This window comes from Protopterus annectens, chromosome 12.part0 (assembly GCF_019279795.1).
Source record: "Protopterus annectens isolate FY-2018-M chromosome 12.part0, PAN1.0, whole genome shotgun sequence".
In the NCBI taxonomy this organism is placed as follows: Eukaryota; Metazoa; Chordata; order Ceratodontiformes; family Protopteridae; genus Protopterus; species Protopterus annectens.
In genome coordinates, this window is record NC_056746.1 from 1379497036 (window position 1) to 1379517211 (window position 20176).

At 40.5% G+C, this 20176-nt stretch overlaps 1 protein-coding gene across 2 annotated transcripts in view; it reads right to left on the reverse strand.

The window, feature by feature from the left end:
* Nucleotides 1-6889: 6889 nt before the first annotated feature.
* FAM110A (family with sequence similarity 110 member A) overlaps nt 6890-20176 on the reverse strand; it is a 468677-nt gene continuing 455390 nt past the window's right edge. For both annotated transcript variants that reach the window (XM_044090440.1, XM_044090439.1), the window contains exon 2: nt 6890-9059. In XM_044090440.1, the coding sequence (XP_043946375.1) occupies nt 7736-8806 (1071 nt within the window). In that variant the 5' untranslated portion in view covers nt 8807-9059 and the 3' untranslated portion in view covers nt 6890-7735. The remainder of the gene's footprint in view (nt 9060-20176) is intronic.

Sequence of the window (20176 nt, forward strand, 5' to 3'; positions counted from 1 at the left end):
TGATGTAAAAAAAAAAAAAAAAACAGTTCAAGTCTGATGATTGCTTCTACTGTAAGATTTGTTTTGGCTGATCAGTTTGCATTTGTACGTCTTTAACAGCCCTTTACAGTCCCAGAGATATGAACTTTTCTTTGAACTGTGAGTATATATCCTGATTTTGTCAGGAAGCTGAAAATACAGCCACTGGAAGTAAGAGTAAGATCTTCAAGAGCTCCATTCAAAGGAATCAGGCAGGCATACAGGTAGCACAGATTCATCCAATGCAAAGGACAATAGAAGGAACATGTATGATTTTCAAGTAACAGTCAACAAAGTGTACTAAAATCTGTAAACATTTGGCATTTCAAATGCACGTGCGTGTATGGAGAGAGTTCATCAATGAAACATTTAGGTTTCAGTGTTCAGTTTTTATCCCATCTGTTTTGGGCCTAAAGGTAATAGCATGTCTGCGACTAATGATAATTTCCATGAACGAATTGATAATTTCTATGAATGGATTGATAACAATAAGTGTCAAGTGAGAGGTTCCTTTTTTAGCTGGGGCCTCAGACTTGCATGATGTGCAGGTAATTTCATTGATCCATTTTGTAATCACACAAATTAGTTACATTAAATATCCAGGTAATAACAAATGGGGGGATTAATTATAACAAAATTCACAAATTCTGGGATACAGTCAACTGGCAATATCACTTACTGCATATGCCTTCCAGGAATTAAAACAAATTAAAACTGCACACAACCTACTACTCCTTAACAGGATTGTAACAGTCTTCCTACAGTCTCTTATGTACGGGTAGTGTAATTAATACACACAAGCACAGGCATCACACTGCGGTGGTTCCATAAACTGTTCTCCACTGGAAGAAAGATGCATTTAATTAATATTTAGGAAGTGAACTTTGAACTAGATCCCATGAAAATATTATGGGCTACATTACATGAATATGACATGTGCACTAGGTTAAAGGGGTAACTTCCTACTACACTAACTAAAACATCATTTGTCCAGATCCTGCCACTCAGTGGCAAGAATGTTGGAATACTTACAGCGATTATTTCAATACTGAATTGAATTACCCCTTCTATTCTCTTCATTCTTGCACCTTCCCTTTCTTCGCTCAGGCTTCGGCTGCTATCCTAACAGATGTGCGTTATCCATGCGGCTGATTCCCCCTGCTATTTTCTTCATTCTTGCACCTTCCTTTTTTCGCTCAGACTTTGGCTGCTATCCTACCAGATGTGCGTTATCCATGCGGCTGATTTCCCCCGCTATTCTCTTCATTCTTGCACCTTCCTTTTTTCGCTCAGACTTCGGCTGCTATCCTAACAGATGTGCGTTATCCATGCGGCTGATTTCCCCCGCTATTCTCTTCATTCTTGCACCTTCCTTTTTTCGCTCAGACTTCGGCTGCTATCCTAACAGATGTGCGTTATCCATGCGGCTGATTCCCCCGCTATTCTTTTTATTCTCCCCTCTCTTTGTAATTTACAGTCTAGCCCACTTGCACATTTGCTATGCTGATTTTACATTAATGAACTGCATTTTTACATAAAAAAGAAATTGCTGCCTTGAGTGAACAAAAACAAATGTGTATGTGGGCAAGACAGCACAATCACCCTTTGTTATTAATAGGGTGTGTTGACCATCAAATATCATAATGCACACTAACCCCCTGCCCCAAAAAACAGCTTCCTAAAGAAAATGCTCACAAGCTTTACTGCTGCTTGCCATGGTTCCTGCAGTGATGACTGTTAGCGATTCTTTACTAGAGGCTTCCATCAACCTAAATAGGAGCTTTTGTGTTTGGTTTGCTCTTCAGGCAAATGACTGCCCACTTTATATGTTGCTGTTTCTACTCACTTTACATGCAGTACTTCAGTTTGTGACACTATAAAAGGATGGAGCTGCAAAAGTCAGCCTGAACACAAGAAAAAAATGGTGCAACACGAGAGCTTGTGATTTCAGACCAAACGACCTCGGAGGCCTTTTATATTCTGCCAATGGACTGCTGGAAGCATACTCTTGCAGGTACCAGTCACGAAATACAGGCAACAGGATACAACCTGCAAGAGTGAATAACTCGGAAAACTCTACAGTCATAATGGATTTGTTTTACTTCACCCAAACAAAGATTACTGAAACACTCTTGTTAAAATGATTCAGGATTTTGTGACTGATTTTATCCTTTTGAATCTTGCAGAGTGAATTAATCAACAAAACATTTACTGCACACAAAATAGGTCATCACTTGTTTCTAGTTGTACTGCACTCATTACTGACACATTACTAAATGCATGCACTGCGTGTTCTTTCCAAACCTCCTTTAGTAATCTCTGCAGTTGCATGCTATGTAGTCTTTTTAAAGGGGAGAGCATTTTCCTGAATTTGGGCTTTTCAGATATCTAACACACACACACAGATATAGACAGATAGATGGGCTCACTGTATAAATTTAGTTCACATTATACAAACTTTTGCCTCCCAGACACATTCTCCCCATCATGTGATTCGCACACATCTGTCACTTGACTTTATCCCTACATAGTAACTCATACAAAGAACTGCTTACCATCCTCTAAAAAACAGTTTTAGATTTTCAAAACAGATTTTATTTTTTCAAAATAAAAATGTCAACCTTTTAGTGAAATATTTACAAAATGCCATATATATATATATATATATATATATATATATATATATATATATATATTCAAAATAAAAATGTCAACCTTTTAGTGAAATATTTACAAAATGCCATATATATATATATATATATATATATATATATATATATATAAAAATATAAATACACACACACACATATACACACAGAACTAAGCACAATGTAGAAAATGAAACATAAAATAGCCCACCCCAATAACTGTAATAATGCATCATACTTTATGGATAAACCTCCTGTGCCCTTGAAGTTGTATTTTTTTTATACAGCATAGAGGCACTTTTTTGTTCAACATCAAAACTTCTTCCATGGATGAGAGCAAAATAATAATTCTATTATAACAAAGTGTATATTCACATGGTGTTTTCATGCATATAAATCAGCATGACATATATTTTCCACTCAATACACTGAGGCAAATACTCTTCCCCTCTCACAACACTGCATATCTGTATGTAGTTTCAGATGTTAACAAATGACACATTCACTACTGGCTAGAGTATTTCAGGCCTTACGTGAGCCTAGTAACCTCTATGCCCTCTAGTGGCTCACTGTGTTACACCACCATAGCTTACGTTTTGCTACAGGAGCACCACAAAATAAATATGATCTACAAACACTTCCGTGAATCAGGCAAGCCCTGACGAAAACAGTCAACTTCAACAGCACTGCAACCCTTTCAAGTGAAACTACAAATTAATTCTCCACTAAGGTCAGCTTCAGATCCAAAGACCATACATTTTTTTTTTCTTACAGTGTGACAAAGTAATTCTGCATTCATAGAATATTCAGTGCTAAATAAACAAAACTACGAAAAATAAACTCCTTTAATGTTTGAAGAAACATTACAGTGGAAGTCAAAGGATTCTGTTCATACGTGCTACTTATGGAATCAGATACTGGAACTAGCTGATATCTAGAATTACCAGGGAAGGTGTGGGCGATACCAAACAAGATGTCAAACTGGACATAAAGCTTCTTCTAGAATGTCAGATAGTAAGGAATATTGCTCTGGGCTCAGCCTAAGAACATTTTCACTGTCATTCACACTTCTGCAGCTGTGGTGTGTATGCCCTTTGGCACCAACATGTGTTGCCCCAGCATGCCACCATAAGGTGGAAGGAAGCCAACACAGGAAAAGGTGGGAAGGCAGTAAAGCTGCTGAGGAGACAGACGCACAGAGAAACCAGATCAAAAGGATGGCAGGCAATCTCAGTATGAAATATCGATGTGAGCAAAAAGAAAAAGTGGGCACACAAAACTATGACACTAACTGCAAACGAATCACACACATGCAGATAATGCAAGAAAGCCCCCAATGAGATGGAAAATCCACGGTACCTGTATAAAGTGAATACTTCAATAATACTTATGATACTTCAGTGCTAATTTTTTCCTCCTGAAAAGTAAACTGCTGTTATATGTTTGTCTTTAGCAATGTATAGTCCCCTTACATACGTGATTACAAATATATCAGAGACAGGAACAGATATGCCAAGTAGCACCTTCATATGCTGACAGAAAAATGCACATAAAAAGCAACTGCTCTGCAGATATGGCAATTGTTACTTGTACTGGACCATGGATGCAGAAATAAAAATCATTAGGGTACCTCTTGACTCACTGTTTGGACTACCATGGAATTGTGCAAATTATACATACATGCATTGCAAAGAAGGAGCTTATAAATATTTACCGAACATTAAGGCAAACACTAATAAACAGTGACATCTCCCTGCATATACTCTGCACTGCTAAGACTTGCCTTTTCATTCAGCATGCCAGTATTTTTCAGAATCCTTATTTTATAAGTTTTTAATTAAAGTGTTTGTGTGTGTGTGTGTGTGTGTGTGTGTGTGTGTGTGTGTGTGTGTGTGTGTGTGTGTGTGTGTGTGTGGCGGGTTAAAGGGGGAAGCAAGCATCTTTACATGCAATCTTAAAGATGTTGTGATTGAGATGCAAGCAGACGTCTTTTAATGGAGACCACCTTGTTTACCCCATGCTTTAAACAAACATGCTCTTTCAGAAAAAAGTCTGCATCCACGTCACAATAAAAGCAGGGGAGAATGAGGGGCAGCCGACCTCACAATAAAAAACAGATTATATTAGGCACAGAGGCCGCTTTTTGATTATAGTAATCATAATTAGAACACTGACAATGAAACAAGTTAGCTCTAGACTCAACAGTATTTCCAGGTTCACAAATGCGTATTTAAATACTTAATTTAAAGCACAGTCAGTGAAATGATCACTCACACTAACATGCCGGGCCAAACGCCGTCACTGTAACATACAGGAATCTTATCTGCAGTTATTACGACTGCTGTGTATAGATAGCATCCAGTAGAAACAACAACTGCACTGGTTGCAACGTATTATGATCAAATAAGGACGAATGCCACACATTTTAATAAGGGCTGATAACTCGTTTATCAGTAGACTGCTCTCTTTATATACAAATAGTACTGAATAGATTAAAAACAGTTTTAGTTGGTCTGCAGCAATTCTTTGAACAAATAGCACACTTCAACTAAAGTGATCAGAAACTATTCCCCCTCTACCTTCTGTTTGATATTTAAGGAAATAGATTACTCAAACTCCAAAATTCTACCTCAAGTCATAAGTATAAACTCTTGAAAAGTTTTCATAATTATTTTCATATCAGCTATTCCTTTTAATACTTCATGCTGTGGATTCCTGCTCCAGTTTTTCTAAGGACTGCCTAGTCTGTGTGATGGTAATAATATATGCATTATTAAACAGGGTAGGCATGGACAGATGCTGATACAAAAGCTGTACATAACTTCTCAAACACATAGTGCAATGAGATTCTAATACTGCTTACAAATGATACGGAAAACAAAACAAAAGGATATATAACAAGCAAGCTAGCCTCTCTTTCTACAGTGTTTGTAAACAAGGGAATTCAGACAGCAGATTAGCTAAGGGAACTGCAGGGATTTGCCCGATATGATAGCAAGACAATGTGAAGAAACGTGACCAACTGCTGTCTGTTTATGCAAATACAACTGATTAACTATCTGATCCAAGTGGCAAAATGCAGAGGTATCATTTGAGTAACAAAATGCAAGTTTTAAATGGGACCACATTCAGTAAACTATGTAGTTGGAATTAATTTGTTATAGGGTCCATACTTCACAACACAAAGCTTTCAGACAGTACTAAGGAATGACTTGGTGTATTACAATGTCAAACCAGTTAGTTGTTTTTTTTCACAGGACTGCTGTCAAATGAAGGCAGACAGCTGTTGGCTACAGTACATAAGAGTGCAAGATTCTGCAACATGTTCTGACAGCCTGAGGGTTGCGCTCTGTTCTCACGTAAGAGTAATGTACAACATGCATATAATTTTCTTTCTACAGAAACTGGTCGAGAGTACCAATGCTTCAGCTTAGCTTGGCTTTTAGTAAACAGTGGATTCTTGATCTGCTTTGCAATGTGCTCACTACATAACACTAGATGACAGAAAACCTGACTATACATTACAAAATGTTAAGACCGGTTCAAAAGGAAAACGGCAGATGTTAATACCTAGTGTTACTTTGTAGTCAAAATATGATTCCATTTTTTTTTCATTAAGACTTTGCGTTGCTATATTTAAATGTTGGTTTGCAGCATTTTAGTAAATACAGCAGACAGCTACTGAAAAACCTGAGGCAACTAGAAAGGTGTTGAGTGCAAAAATCTTTAAACTCTGGTTTTAAAAGAGTTAACTGAAAGAGAAAGAGCAACTTTAGAATAAAAAAAAAATGCAGCTGTACGATGGTCCGTAGCACTAGTGACAATTATTTACGCAGAGTCCAGCAAACCTGCAGTTAGAATAAAATGTAAATGAATGTCAGTGTGAGGTGAAGTTTAAGATGGCAAGAATAATCTGGTTTATTTTAAAATAAAGCCTCCTGTTTTTTTTTTTCTCTCTCTTTTTCTCTGGGTTGCTCTACCAGAGAGGAAGCCTTGCACTTTGACCTCTGTCCTTGTCCCCTGCCCCCAAGCTTCTCAGCAGCGCTTTGGTCTTCAGAGAACATGGAAATGTGCCCAGTTGAAAGGGAAATGTTTCTCACAAATACGTGCAGATTTCCTGGATGACATGAATGACAACAAAAGCCAAGTGAGAAAAATGCTGCTACTGAAGAGAAGTGGTTAATGACCCTTAAAAACACAAGGCTTTCTGCAATTCCACTGCATTCTTTTAGCACAAATAATTTTATTTTTTTTTCACCAGATATGATGGTCTGTAACAAAGGAAGCCAAGTGACAACCCCCCTCCCTCAAATCTAGAATTTCCCAGCGTTTCAGCCATACAAACGCATACAATCACATTTTCTACGTTTGCTTTTCTAAGTAATCATGAAATGTCAGCTGAAATATTGCCACATTTTCCACTTTGACCCTAGACCCTTATTAAAAGGGTCAACAAGTTTAAAAACAGCAGGAATTTCCATACTTGGAGCATTTTTACACAATCAAGAAAGATAGCTTTGTATGTGACAGAAAAAGGTCATGGGGTGTAAACAAATGCTACAATATCACGTTTCAAGTATCAAAATATTAGTGTAAAAAGATGCACAGTACAGTACAGATACAACATCATCTGTACAATTTTGAAACATACAAAAAAATGAAAATATGACAGGAGTCGATGTAAACAACACTGCCTGCTACACCCCCAGGGGGACACTCATCAAAAGAGGTACTGCTGTTCCTACCCATAACAAAAAACATCAACGTGTCACACAGCTTTGTCTTTACTGTGATGGTCAGAGCATCTTAGCATCACATATGATGTCTTACCTTTCTGGCTGTTTAACCCTGAAAGCAAATGAGTGGGCTCTGTGCACTTCTTTATGTGCTTAATACAGGACTAATGGCAGAACACTGAAAAATGAAATGGCCCCAGCCTTACAATTCTGACATTTAATGGCAAAGATACCTGTGCACTCCATGCACAAATGAAAACAGATGAGCTGGAAATTAATAAAATGAGCATCATGTTTTAAAACAGTTTCATGTCACCAGTTCAGCAATGTTGATTATACACTGGATATTTTTTGTGATTCCATGGCTTGTCGCAGTCCATACAGCCATTTAATGACTCTGGCATTACGCTCTACAACAGAGATACCATACGGTACTCTGTCACTATGTCTTTCCTCAGTCATGTGGCTCTGATGTGAACGACAGTCTGCTGAACTGGCAGTGCTCACACTGTGAAATTTGAGAGAAACTATATCTGAACTAGCCCTGGCAAAACGGTCCATGCCAATGTTCTCTATCTCCTCTGGATCCAGACCACAATAATTGAAGAATCGTTCAAGATCAGCAGTTGCCCTAGAGTACCTATCACTTAGGTCAGACTTTGATCGATGGAGGGATGGCTGAGATTTGGCACTGTCCTGACTTACCTCCAGCATATGAGTCTTTGGTGAACTCTTGGAACTCACAGAAGAAAGTCTTGAAGCTGCAGGTGAAAGGGGTGGTGGGGTAGCTGGAAGGGTCTGGACCATTCTGATACAACTAGGACGGACATCCACTCTCCGTACAGCCACTGCACTTTGAGGTTTTGGCATCAGTAAATTTTCAGAAAATTTAGTTTTTCCATTTGCAGAGTCGTAATGTTTACTTAAAAAAGGACTTCTTGAGAAAACTGAGTTTCTCTGAAAGGCTGAATCAAGAGGCTCACTTCTTAATCTGGCTTCAACCCCTGGGGATGTCTCCGATTTAGGGGATGACACTGGGCTGTCAGAAACATTAATCAGGTTGTTCAATATTTCTAAATTCAAGGGTTCCTTCTTGTGGACAGCAAGTGGGGTCTTCCTGATGGGAGTATGGATGTCTCGCCGGACCAGCGACAGGGGTTGCTTTTTCAAGGGAGGCTTCACAGGTTCTTGCTTCGTGTTGGCAACTTTCTGGCTTTTCACATACTTAGCCTTGTCTGCTTCAAGCCTCTCTACTGCACTGGGCTTTTTAGACATGGGCTCTGACTGCTTGCGAAAATATTCTGGTCCCTTGTTCAAGATGCGGAAGGGCATTGCTGAGGTGAAAGTGGTGGCAGCAGAAATCTGCCTGACCATTCGGTCAGGCTGCAAAGTTTCAATTGGCATGCTGGCAAACTAGAGTCTTTCCTTTCAACTTATTTTCACTTGTGTTCTCCTATGCTTTTTTTCTTAATCTGCTTCAGGGTTCACAGGAATTACAATCCATATTAGTCAATCTGAGCTAGACGACTAGAGGTTAAAAGAAAATGATCACACACAATTCTTCTCCACTGTGGAAGAAATCGTCCCTTGCTACTGCTTTTGGAATCTTCCTTCTTATGCGTGCTTACACAGTCCACTGTAGAAACGTCTGCAACTCCTGCAACACAGTAGGAAAAAAATTACAAATTAAGACTCGCTTTGTGCAGCTACTGCTCCAGAAACAGAAGCTTAAACAAAAGCACTAAAGCACTGGTACTGCTGCCTTTTAACCGGGAAGTTCTACTTAATATTAAAGACTGAAGTCACGCCCTCTCTCCTCCTCCCACTACTTAGAAAGTCGAATCATCAGCAAGTACTTAAAGGAACAGTCACTTATGAGCCACAGACGTGTGTGTGTGTGTGTGTGTGTGTGTGTGTGTGTGGGGGGGGGGGGGGGGTTGTAAAAATGCTTAAGAGTACTAGGCTACTACAATACATTCAGTCTGCATCTGCAGATAAGACAGGACTTAACAGTCTGACAGCTTCTAAGGAACAGGAATACTCTACAAGGGAACACGAAATGTCAGCAGGCAACATAGGCTACCTGCACCATTCTTAGACACAGACACTGGTTTTACAGCTCAAAAATAGGTCTCCTGGATTGCAAACAGGCTTAACAATGTATAGCCCAAATTATGAACTGTTCAGCAGAGCACTCAGTTATGTTTTATATAGGCGATATAAGTATCAAAAAATCTGTTTACTATTATCTACTCAAATCAAAATTAATAAGCTCATGTAAAGAACAGGATACAATTAAACAGCAGTAACATACATCACCCTTTATTTGAGATGGATTATGCAAGCAAAACTATTTAACAAAACAGTTTACTGAATTCAAATTAACACAACAGTAACTCAAAACTTCTATTTTTTTCTCCCAGACATCCATCCATCAGGTCTGTATACTAACAGACATCTAAATTCAGGGTCACAAGGGTCTAAAGCCAGTTCCAGTAAGCACTGAACACATGGCAGGAAACCGTATCGGATGAGTTCTGGTCCATCACAGGGCACACATATATCCAGACACAAGTCAAAAGCAGATTGGAATGTCCAGGAAAAACATACCCTGGGAAGAAAAACTAGAGAAACCACACAAAAAGGCACCCCAAGATACACCACAGTTCAAGCAAAGTAAAACAGTGAAGGTAACTCACACAACCATGTTGCTTTTCCTGGATGTAGCGTATCAAAAACATTATTCTGTACTCATAGTTAACCAGTGCAATTTTAAAACTTAAGCTGTGTGCACCTTGGACACTGCAAATGTCTGCAAAGATCAAGTGTGACTCTGACAAAGTACACGTAAGAAGGTTCACGGATGTCAAATTCTAATCATGTTTTGTGCATCACAAATGACTTGTTAAAAATGCAGTCTTATTACACATCCTTACCCCTCCCCCAGCCTAGAAAACAAAAGACATCTTTATGCTTATGTGCTTCAGATGCAGAAATCTTTTTCAACCAGCTGCAGATGTGCTCTCCTTGCTTTAAACAGGCCTATTTTCTAACGTTATTTTCAGTCAACAGGGATGCACTTAAAAATTGCTGATAATTTTCAAAAGCAACATCAGGATCTGTCTCAAAACTGGAGACGCTGAAGGTAGAGGCATTCTGTCCCATTAAGTCTACAGATTTCCACAGTTGCAAACTCAGACTACTACTTAACAACTTATTTAATTTTTGCTTTCCCTCATCTTTTGCACAGACATTCTTGAAAGCCATTGCGGTTTATTATTCTAGTTCAAAATCAAGTGCATACTATTCATCTACCACCCTAGCTGTGAAAGAACACTTCCTTGTCTTCCTGGATGCTTCAAATCTTTTAGCATCAGATTTTTGCCCACTTACTCTCATACATGTACATTTGAAAGTCTGCATCACAGATTTAACATTCTGATACCATTTAGTCTTACGCCAATTTACACCTTGCCAGTACTCTCCCCCACAGACTGTACCCTCCTTCCCGCTGGAGGACCATTCCAATCAGCCCCAGAGTAAATTTGTGAAAACCCATCCAGTTACCTAAATTATGTTTAAAAAGAAGACAGGAAGTCATGCTACTTAATGTGCAAGGGGAGTTTATTCCAGAGGTTTGGGAGACACCAAGTTATAAAGAAGTCCCTCCACCACGTTTTATTTAGCCATTGGAGTAGTTTTAGGCTCTTGGTTCTAGTACTGGTTGAACCATTGGACTTGAAGATACGGGAGGTTCAAAACAACCAAGTCTCTCATGCTGCAATGAGTGACAGAGCGCTCTTCTCAAAAGCCTGTAAGATACTGAATAAAAGTATAGAGCTTCCAGCCTCTCTTGACAGCTCAGGGACGTTATTCCTGTATCCTGGTTGGATCTTTCCAATGGCTTATATTTAGGGAGACGTCTCTACAAGGGGGCACTACACTCAATAATTGTCCTAATCAATGCTGAGTATAGGGGAGTGATTTCCTCTTTAAACTGTGAAGACATTCCTTTTGCAATTAGCTGCACTAAATAAAAGGATTTAAGGAAAATCCGCCATCAAGTGATGGCCAAGTCTCTGACTACATTTGCATTTTGAGACTGTGTGCTGTCTACATAACATGACGACATAATGGTTTGTCAAAGTGACACTAGTACACTTTTTGGCATTTAGTCTGAAGCCATTTTCTAGTACACAAAGTTTACCAGAACGAGTTCATACCAGAGATTTTGGGAGTTACGGAGAGACTTAATCCCCAATTTGCAGCTGTCAGCAAACTTTGTTAGCTAGAAGTCTTGGCTCTTTGCTTGGAAATCTGAGAAATAATGGTCAAAAGAACACGTCCCAGGACCACTGGTCACTTTCACACATTCTAATGAGACTCCTGCAACTTGGCATCATGTGAGTTTTGTCTTTGATTCATGGCTTGATTTTAACCCATTTAGCTTCTGAATGACACCAGCTTAGGGAACGGTGCTGGCCATGTTAAGTTGTTCTTTGTAGACCGCAAGGCCACTTTTAAATAAGTTAACAAGATTCAGTAGACATAATCTACCCTTCACAAAGCCTACTCTGTGATGTAATAAGTAATTGTAATCCAATCTATATTTTTACAGAGAGAGAACAAAAAGTAACATAGATACAAGTCCGTTTCAAAATACGTCTTCATCTAACCCAGAAACTTTTGCCTCTGACCTACAATTATTCAGCTGGTCTCCACTTTACACAATCCCTCTGGATGAAGCAGTTGCTACTTTCTTGGATGACTTAACAACCATTCTGCAATCCGTATAAAATTAATAAATAACCCAAAACAGTGGCTAACCAAACAAACTAAACAGTATATGATCAAAAGAAAAAAAACATGGAAGGTACACCAAAAAACTAAATCCAACTTCAACTATCAAAGCTAGAGACACTTGAGAAAGGTCACAAAACACAGAATAGAGAGAGAAAATGCTTACTTCACAAACATCCAAATAACTTAGAAATCAACCCCCAAACGATTTCAGCCCACAGTTAATCTCCTACACCAAAGCTGAATCATCCAACCTACTCCATCTAACCTCAAATGTATAGACATTCCTAATCAGTTTACTACAAACTTTTCTCAGACAGTTGCAACTCTCCTTAAGGATAATAAAACCTCCAAAAACTGTCAACCTTATGCTCTCCTGAATGACAAACACTTATCTATATGATACACCCATTCATACCCCAAACTGTAGCACATCTTTCACCTTCACAACAGTCTCTATGAAGACTCATAGATTTAGGTTCATAGATTACTACTAGGCTAACTGCCCTTATGAGCTATTTTAAGCCTCGCCAATTACCCCTTGTGAGACTCAAACCCAGCACCTTGTGTTTGTAAGGCAAACTCCTTAACCATTAGGCCACCTTCCCACAAGCTTAAACCCTCTACCCTTGCCCCAGACAATCCACCAGATGAGAAATAAACTAGCTGCTGATGCCATATCCTTCCCAGTTAAAAGAAAACTGTGTACTCATATGGCAAAAAACCCTACATAATACCACTGCAAATTCCACAGATCTTGCCGATTTCAGACCAAGTGCCATACTCTCTGCATTACTTAATGCAAACAAACTCCTGAAGCACATTACAACACACAATCTTCTACCCCCTCCTCAACATGGCTTCCACACTCTTCATAGCACCACCATGTTTCACTGCTACCATCAAAGAAAACCTAACCATGGTAACCTATTTGTCATTCTCCTAAAGCATTTGACACACACATTCACACTATTCTTCTTGTCTTCGCTACATCTCCCCTAAGGGAACAAGTGGCAAAATAACTGCTTCCTTCCCCAAGGATTTTATCTAGTCTCACTACTTTTCAATCTCATCGTAAATGACATGCATACAGCTGGAAGGCATGCCACACTTGTTCAGTATGCTGATGGCACCACATTCATCTGTGTGGAGAAAAACTTGACATTGCAAAAAAAAAAAAAAAACAACAAAAAAAAAACCCTGTAATCCCTAACTTCCAACAAAACTTGTTGTAAATCCCAACTTTTCATGAATCCTAACAAATTCAAAGTCATCCTACTTATCCCTAAACAAGAAAATAATAAATGCCTTTTCAGAGTAACTTCAACCAGTAACACCAAAATTGAACTGGTAACTCGCACCAACCTATTGGGTGTTACCATAGATGAAAACAAAGTAGGACAGCCACATAAAAGAATTGGTCCAAAAAAAAAAAAAAAAAAAAACACCCACTAAAAACTCAGATGGTCACCTAACAAATTCTTCACAAAAACAAACACCTACTACTTTTCTATTACCTATACTCCTCTGTGCTTCTCCCATACTGGTAAAGCTAAACACTGCTCAGCCTGATTTTCTAAACCAGTGCTATAGTAAAACTGCTAAATCTATGTTTAACAAAACAAACAAATCACACCACCTACTGTCAGTCAAAAAGCTCACCTGGCTAGACCAACCACATACCTTACCAGTTTCCCAGCTGGTTACCTACCACAAGCACTTTCACAATCCTGATCAATGTCCAGCTCTTAGCAAACTCATCCGTACCTATTCTCTTGCTAGACCACTGCACTCTGACAGCTACCTCTCCAAATTACAAAGGCAAACAGCTGTGCAGGGAACTTGTACTCCACCACTGGATCTAAACTATGGAACTCACACCACTGTATCAAAACTATTGAACTCCTCACTATTAAACTCAAGTAACCACTTCCAACTCCAGCTGAGACAACTACAAATAGCACCATTGCTATGCCATTGTAATGCAGACTAATCACTAATGACCAAAGTCACTTCCCTTTATTGTTGTCCAACATCCCATCTACTACTCTCCTCTATACCTTTAACTCTCCCCTTATATCTGTCCACCCCTCACTATTCACTCCCACAGCCAATTCCTTTTCTGACTTGTATCAACTTCCTTCCATTCTCTATCTCACTACCTGATATAACTAATCTGTTATTCATAGTTAATTCATCTAATAGCTCTCACTATATAATCACTCCCTTCTTTTTCTCTGCCAACATACTGCTCCCACCACCAGAGATGGCATTAGTCCAAGGTGACCATTTTGTTACAGGACCTAAACTGGGAGACTTGAGGGCCACCCCGGAAAGCTAGGTTTGTAATCCCATTCTCCCAGCCCCCATGTGAATGGAGATAGGGCAGCTATGTCATCTCGCACCGGGGCAGGCAGGTTGGCCTCCTGTCCTTCACCAGGCACGGTGGGGATGCCACTCTGTGAATAGCACCACCCAGAAGGCAAGAGTCCACATGCCAGGAGGCTTGAAGTGATGCACTTTCATTGGCACCTGGCACCATGGTAGTGAGAGACTGAGGTGTGCTGCAAAAACCGCAGAGATGGGGGGACCTAGGGCCATCTCCCCTGAGTTTGAAAGCCCTAGGTGAAAGGCAAGGTGGAGAACCGGTGTCACGGAAGTCTGGATGAGGGACTGTCTGAGGCTTTGTTGCCCAGCAGAGTTCCATGAGACTGGGAAGATCCCCTGAGAGGCTCCAAGAGCATGCATGACACTGCTCGATTTGGCAGCAGTTAGGAGATATGTAACCCTGGAAAAGAGCTCTCTATCTCCTGGGTAGAAGTGGAACCCCAGAGTGGGGTCAGTCCCAATGAAAGTCTGGAAGGGAGAAAGAGGTGGAAACTGAGTGGTACAAGACAGCTCTCGCCTGGGTGAGGGGGTACGGATCATGCCCCCTCTGGGACAGCAGTCTGGAAGGGGGAAGAGAGGCAGATAGCAGCAGGCTGGTCAAGCTCCTGCCTGGGTGAAGGGGGTCAGACAGAGCTCCCCACAATGGAAATCCTTAAGGGAGCGCTAGGGCAGACAGCAGCAGGGCCTGGAGAGCTCCTGCCTGGGCGAGTAGGGTCAGGCACAGCCCCCCAAATGATGGAAGCCCTTAAGGGAGCAACTGGCAGACAGTGCTGAGGCCTGGAGGTCTCTTGCCTAGGTGAGTGGGGGTCAGGCAGAGCTCCCCATGATGAAAGTCTTTGAGGAAGCACCAGGGTGGACGGCAGAGGGGCTTGGAGAGCTCCTGCTAGGGCAAAGGCATCCAACTTCACCCCATAACCAACAGCATCCTTGAAAAATCTCAAAGTCCCCAGAGCTGCTCTGGATGGGAAAGCAGGGGGGCTCTGAAGCCTTCTTAAGAGCGGATCTGCCACTCAGTGGCCGAGGGGAGTTTCGGAGGAGTGGATGGGATCGGAGGGAAGCTCCCCTGAGAGGGTCCGTGGGCATGAGCGATCCAGCATTATTTGGCAGCCTGGAGGAGACATGCAGGTGGCAGAGTGCCCTGACATAGAGGGCCGTGGCTGGGGAAGGTCTCTTGGCCAGGTCAAAGGGGAGGACTGTAGGGTTTGGCCCTGACAAAGTCAGTACGGGAGCACCAGGCAGATGAGTGTAGGGTCTGGAGAGCTCCTGCCTGGGTGAGTGGGTCAAGCAGAACCCCCCACGACAGAAGTCCTTGAGGGAGTGACTTACTGATGGTGGCAGGGCCTGGAAAACTCCTGCCAGGGCGAAGGCATCCAACTTTAACCCATACCCAATGGCATCCCTGAAAAATCGCAAAGTCCCCAGAGCTGCTTAGGATGGGAAAGCAGGGGGACTGGCCACCCTGGGAAGCCAAGTTACCATTCAGACTGAGCGGTCTAAACTGGGCCATTTCTGTGTCCCAAAGACAATGTCCTCTGAATTTCCTCTATGTAAATTCAATGTGAATACTTTAACAGAAATGGATACAACATACCACCTAAGATTTTCCCACGGGTTTGCTTCCCACTGCTAATGGGACCCTTACAAATCCCAGTAGCTTAGTTTAAGGCCATCTTGACAATACTTTTCTCAGGTCACTTTCTTCATTTACCATTTCTTAAACTATGGCTTGCTTACCAAAATGTACTAAATTTTATTTTGAATTGAATTTATGCTGGTGTATCTTCAATCTTAGGAGTCTCTTCTCATTCTTTGTATATTCTCTTGTGAATCAGCACCAATGAAAAACTGCATCAACAAAAAAGGAATTTGTTTTTCATTCCAACCTTTCTGTAATATCTGTGAAAACAATGAAAAGGATAGGCACAAGCAGTGACTGATACTCGCTGAATCTTACTCGCCATCATCTTTTATCTTCTTATACTCCACTTACGACTCTATATGTCCTGTTGCCTAGCTAACGTTAGCTGTACTACCATTCTGTGATTAACTCCTAAGTCTGTCGAATGTGCGTTTACTGAGCTGCTGTGTGGTTCTTTGTAAAATGCCTTCATTGAAAACCAGATTCATAGCCCCTTTTTAATCAAACACTGGGGTCACCCACTGAAAGAATTCAGTCGGATTAGCCTAGCATGACCTATCACAAATACATGCTGCCTGGTGGTTTGGTGGTCTCATGGCCATTCAGAGCATCTAAATTTTTTTCTTTCGGCATGGACTTTATTTTCCCTACAGCTGAGGCTAACAGGACTGCTTTCAGCACCTGCACTGCTCCCACTCCTATGAATAGAGAAATAACAGCGGTCCTTTTCTAGTATTCCTCTTTCCTCCCACAGTGTTAAAAGGGAGTGTTTTAGTGCTATAAGATTAAACCTCTAGCACCTGAAAAACCATCATATATTCCCAGACTCTACTGCCTTGTGCACATTCAGGACCGAGCACAACACTACACTTTTGTTGGCTCTATGAAACAAAATGCTTGAATCCCTGACTGCAGCCATGATGACCTGTGTATGAATGGTAGCCCAAACCCAGGAGCAGCTAAGCTGGGGAGGGGGTGGGAGTAAAGCCTGGTCTGCCACAGTGTGCCAGAAAGTACCACATAACATGCGTCAGCTTACAGTTACAGGACCATGTCCAAGACCAGTTAGTCCTTGCCAGGGAGCATGCAGAACTGTAACCAGAATTGGTGCAGTTGTGCAGGTACTATGAATCAAAGGGTGACATTGCAAGATTTAAGTTACTCACTGAAAGACTAATGAGGCAGAGGATTTAAGAAAATCAAAAAGGTTACCAGGATGATCTCCAATGAATGGAATAGTCAACTCAAAAATAAAACATGTACCTAAAAATAACCCTGCTGCTCCTACAGATTTTGGTATGCCTCCCTTCTATTCTTTGTGAATACTGAGAAAAATTACTCATTTAGAAATTATGTATTTTTGCCCTTCTTCTCTGTCCACATTTGTCTATTTTTATAATGCCTCTGTATCCTTCTTTGCTCTGCTACCTATAAAATGTTCACGCTACCTCTTTGTGGCTGAATTGGCTACCCATTGCCTGTCTGAGGACTTTACTTTTATTACTTAATACTCAAATTGTTACTGTGTTTATTACTTAATACTTAAATTGTTACTGTGTTTATGCTTCGTCCTTTTATGTCCCCCTACACTTCCTACAAGCAAGCCTAAATTTGACGATACCTCATGATTATTAATAGATAATTTTTTCCAAGTTTGTCAATTTGCATGCTTGTATCACAAACAGATTTGTTACTTTAGGGATGCTAGATCTAAAGTTCCCTTGTGACAACATAAAATCAACATGCTGCAGCTTCTCTTCTGAAGCACAGTGTGGTTTTGTTAGTCTGTACTCAAAGTCTAACCACAAATGGCTAACTTGGTTTGACTCTGTAGCTAAGCAGGGACTGAATCACAATGGTGTTGATGGCTTGTTCTCTTAATACATTCACATTGGAAATCATTTCCCCCTCCCCATTTAAGGAAGCCTAGTCCAGCCCTCCTGTTTTGCTGACTAGGTTTTTAGACTAGCTGCCTGGGATGTACTCACTGCAGAAGACCAGTGATGAGCCACGTTTTAGATGCGACTACAGTGAAGCATCCAACGTCTAGCAGGGCCACTATAGTCAGAACCTACCAAGCGTCTTACCTGGGTACTTTCTGCAATGTCATCCCCCCCAAGAGTACTACACTACTACCATACAATACTAACAAAGCTGTACACGTGTTATTTGGGCTCTAAGAGATGGCTGCCTCTCCATGCATTAAAGCCCCTGGAATTTCCCAAGGAAAAAAAAAAAAAAAAAAAAAAAAGGCCCCCACACAAAATAAAGTGTGTGTGTGTGGGGGGGGGGGCTGTGCCTCCCCCCACTTAAATATACACACTCAGAGGTCGCACCACAGTGGAGGAAATGGCAAAATCCCTGAAATGGCCCAGTGATTTTTTTTCCGGGGGGGGGGGGTCGCTGTTCTGTCTATTTGGGATTTTGCCATTTCGACATTTAGCTGCCAATTAAACAGCATTCGCTTACTTAATAGGGAACCCATGTTTATACTCCTGCCACATTTTTACTTAGTACATGACACTTCCATGGTCACAATATTAACAATCCTCTTCAATCAAAGTCAATAACTCAGGTAACTTATCAGCTAGATCCTGAGGATTGGTATTCAATGCTTTCCACTTTGTTTTACTGAAGTATGGCATCACCCACAGACTCCTCTCTTACCTCTCAATGCACTCCTTATCCTATTACTAGTACTGGAGTTTTTACCTTGCTAACCTATCCTGATGGATGTTACTATGAGAAAGTCTGGGTTTTCATGACTGTATTCTATATTTGGCACTTTAAAATTATTTCGTACTTTGATGTACTCTGGCACCTACCTTCTGTCTACATAAACATGCTCCTTTTTGACTCTTCCCATCTTCCTCTCCTGTTTTATGCTGATAACATGGTCCTGTTTCACTCAAACCACAACTTCTCTTGAACTCTACTTCAGGCTGATTTTCATGCCCTTATTCAATGGGTCAGTGATAACAATTGTTGCATAATTCTCCTCTTCTCAAACAAAAACTATGCTTTTTGGTACTGGGAAAAAGGCCTCTATCTCCAGACCTCTACAAACCCTCAACTATATGAAAAACAGTTGAAAATATCGCTTCATTCAAATACCTAGAGATTTGTTTGGTCCCCTTCCTAAATTTCCATCTCAGCCTTGCCTATACCCATAAAAAATCAACTCTCTCCTATTCTGGGCTAAGATCTCTATTTTTCTATCCAGACCCTATAGGAATGTCATAGGTAAAGGTATCTTTACTGGCTCAGGTAGAATGTGGTCTCCCCGTGATTGGTACAGCCTCTAAAACAAATGCAGCCACTATTCAATCCCTCTGAAATGTCGCATGCAGATTCATTACCCTCACCAAGAACTGAACACTATTAAAAAACACTGGGGGGGGGGACTAACTGGCTACCTATGAAAGTGATTTCTACTCGCCTCTCAATTATGGAAAATTATCAAGAATATAACCTTCTACCCAACTAGTCTCCAGGAAAATTCAGATGCACCAACATAACTTTGGAAAATATTTCCCACTCAGGTTCTTTCCTTTAAATCCCCCAAACTAGGCTTCATTACACCGACCATGCTACCTCAGTTATTGGTCTTAAACTGTGGGAATGTCTCCCTTCTTTTCTTACCCCATTTTCTAATTAGAAATAAAAATACATTACAAGACTCTAGGAAAATGCAACTGCTATCTCCCTGGTCAAGTAACGTAACCTCTTTTTACGCTTCTTCCATCTAAATACCTTGGTCCGATGTGTTGCCAATTCTGATATCCAGTATATATAGATATATATATATATATATATATATATATATATATCTATCTATATCTATCTATATCTATCTATATATATCTATATATATCTATCTATATCTATCTATATCTATCTATATCTATCTATATCTATATATCTATATCTATATATCTATATCTATC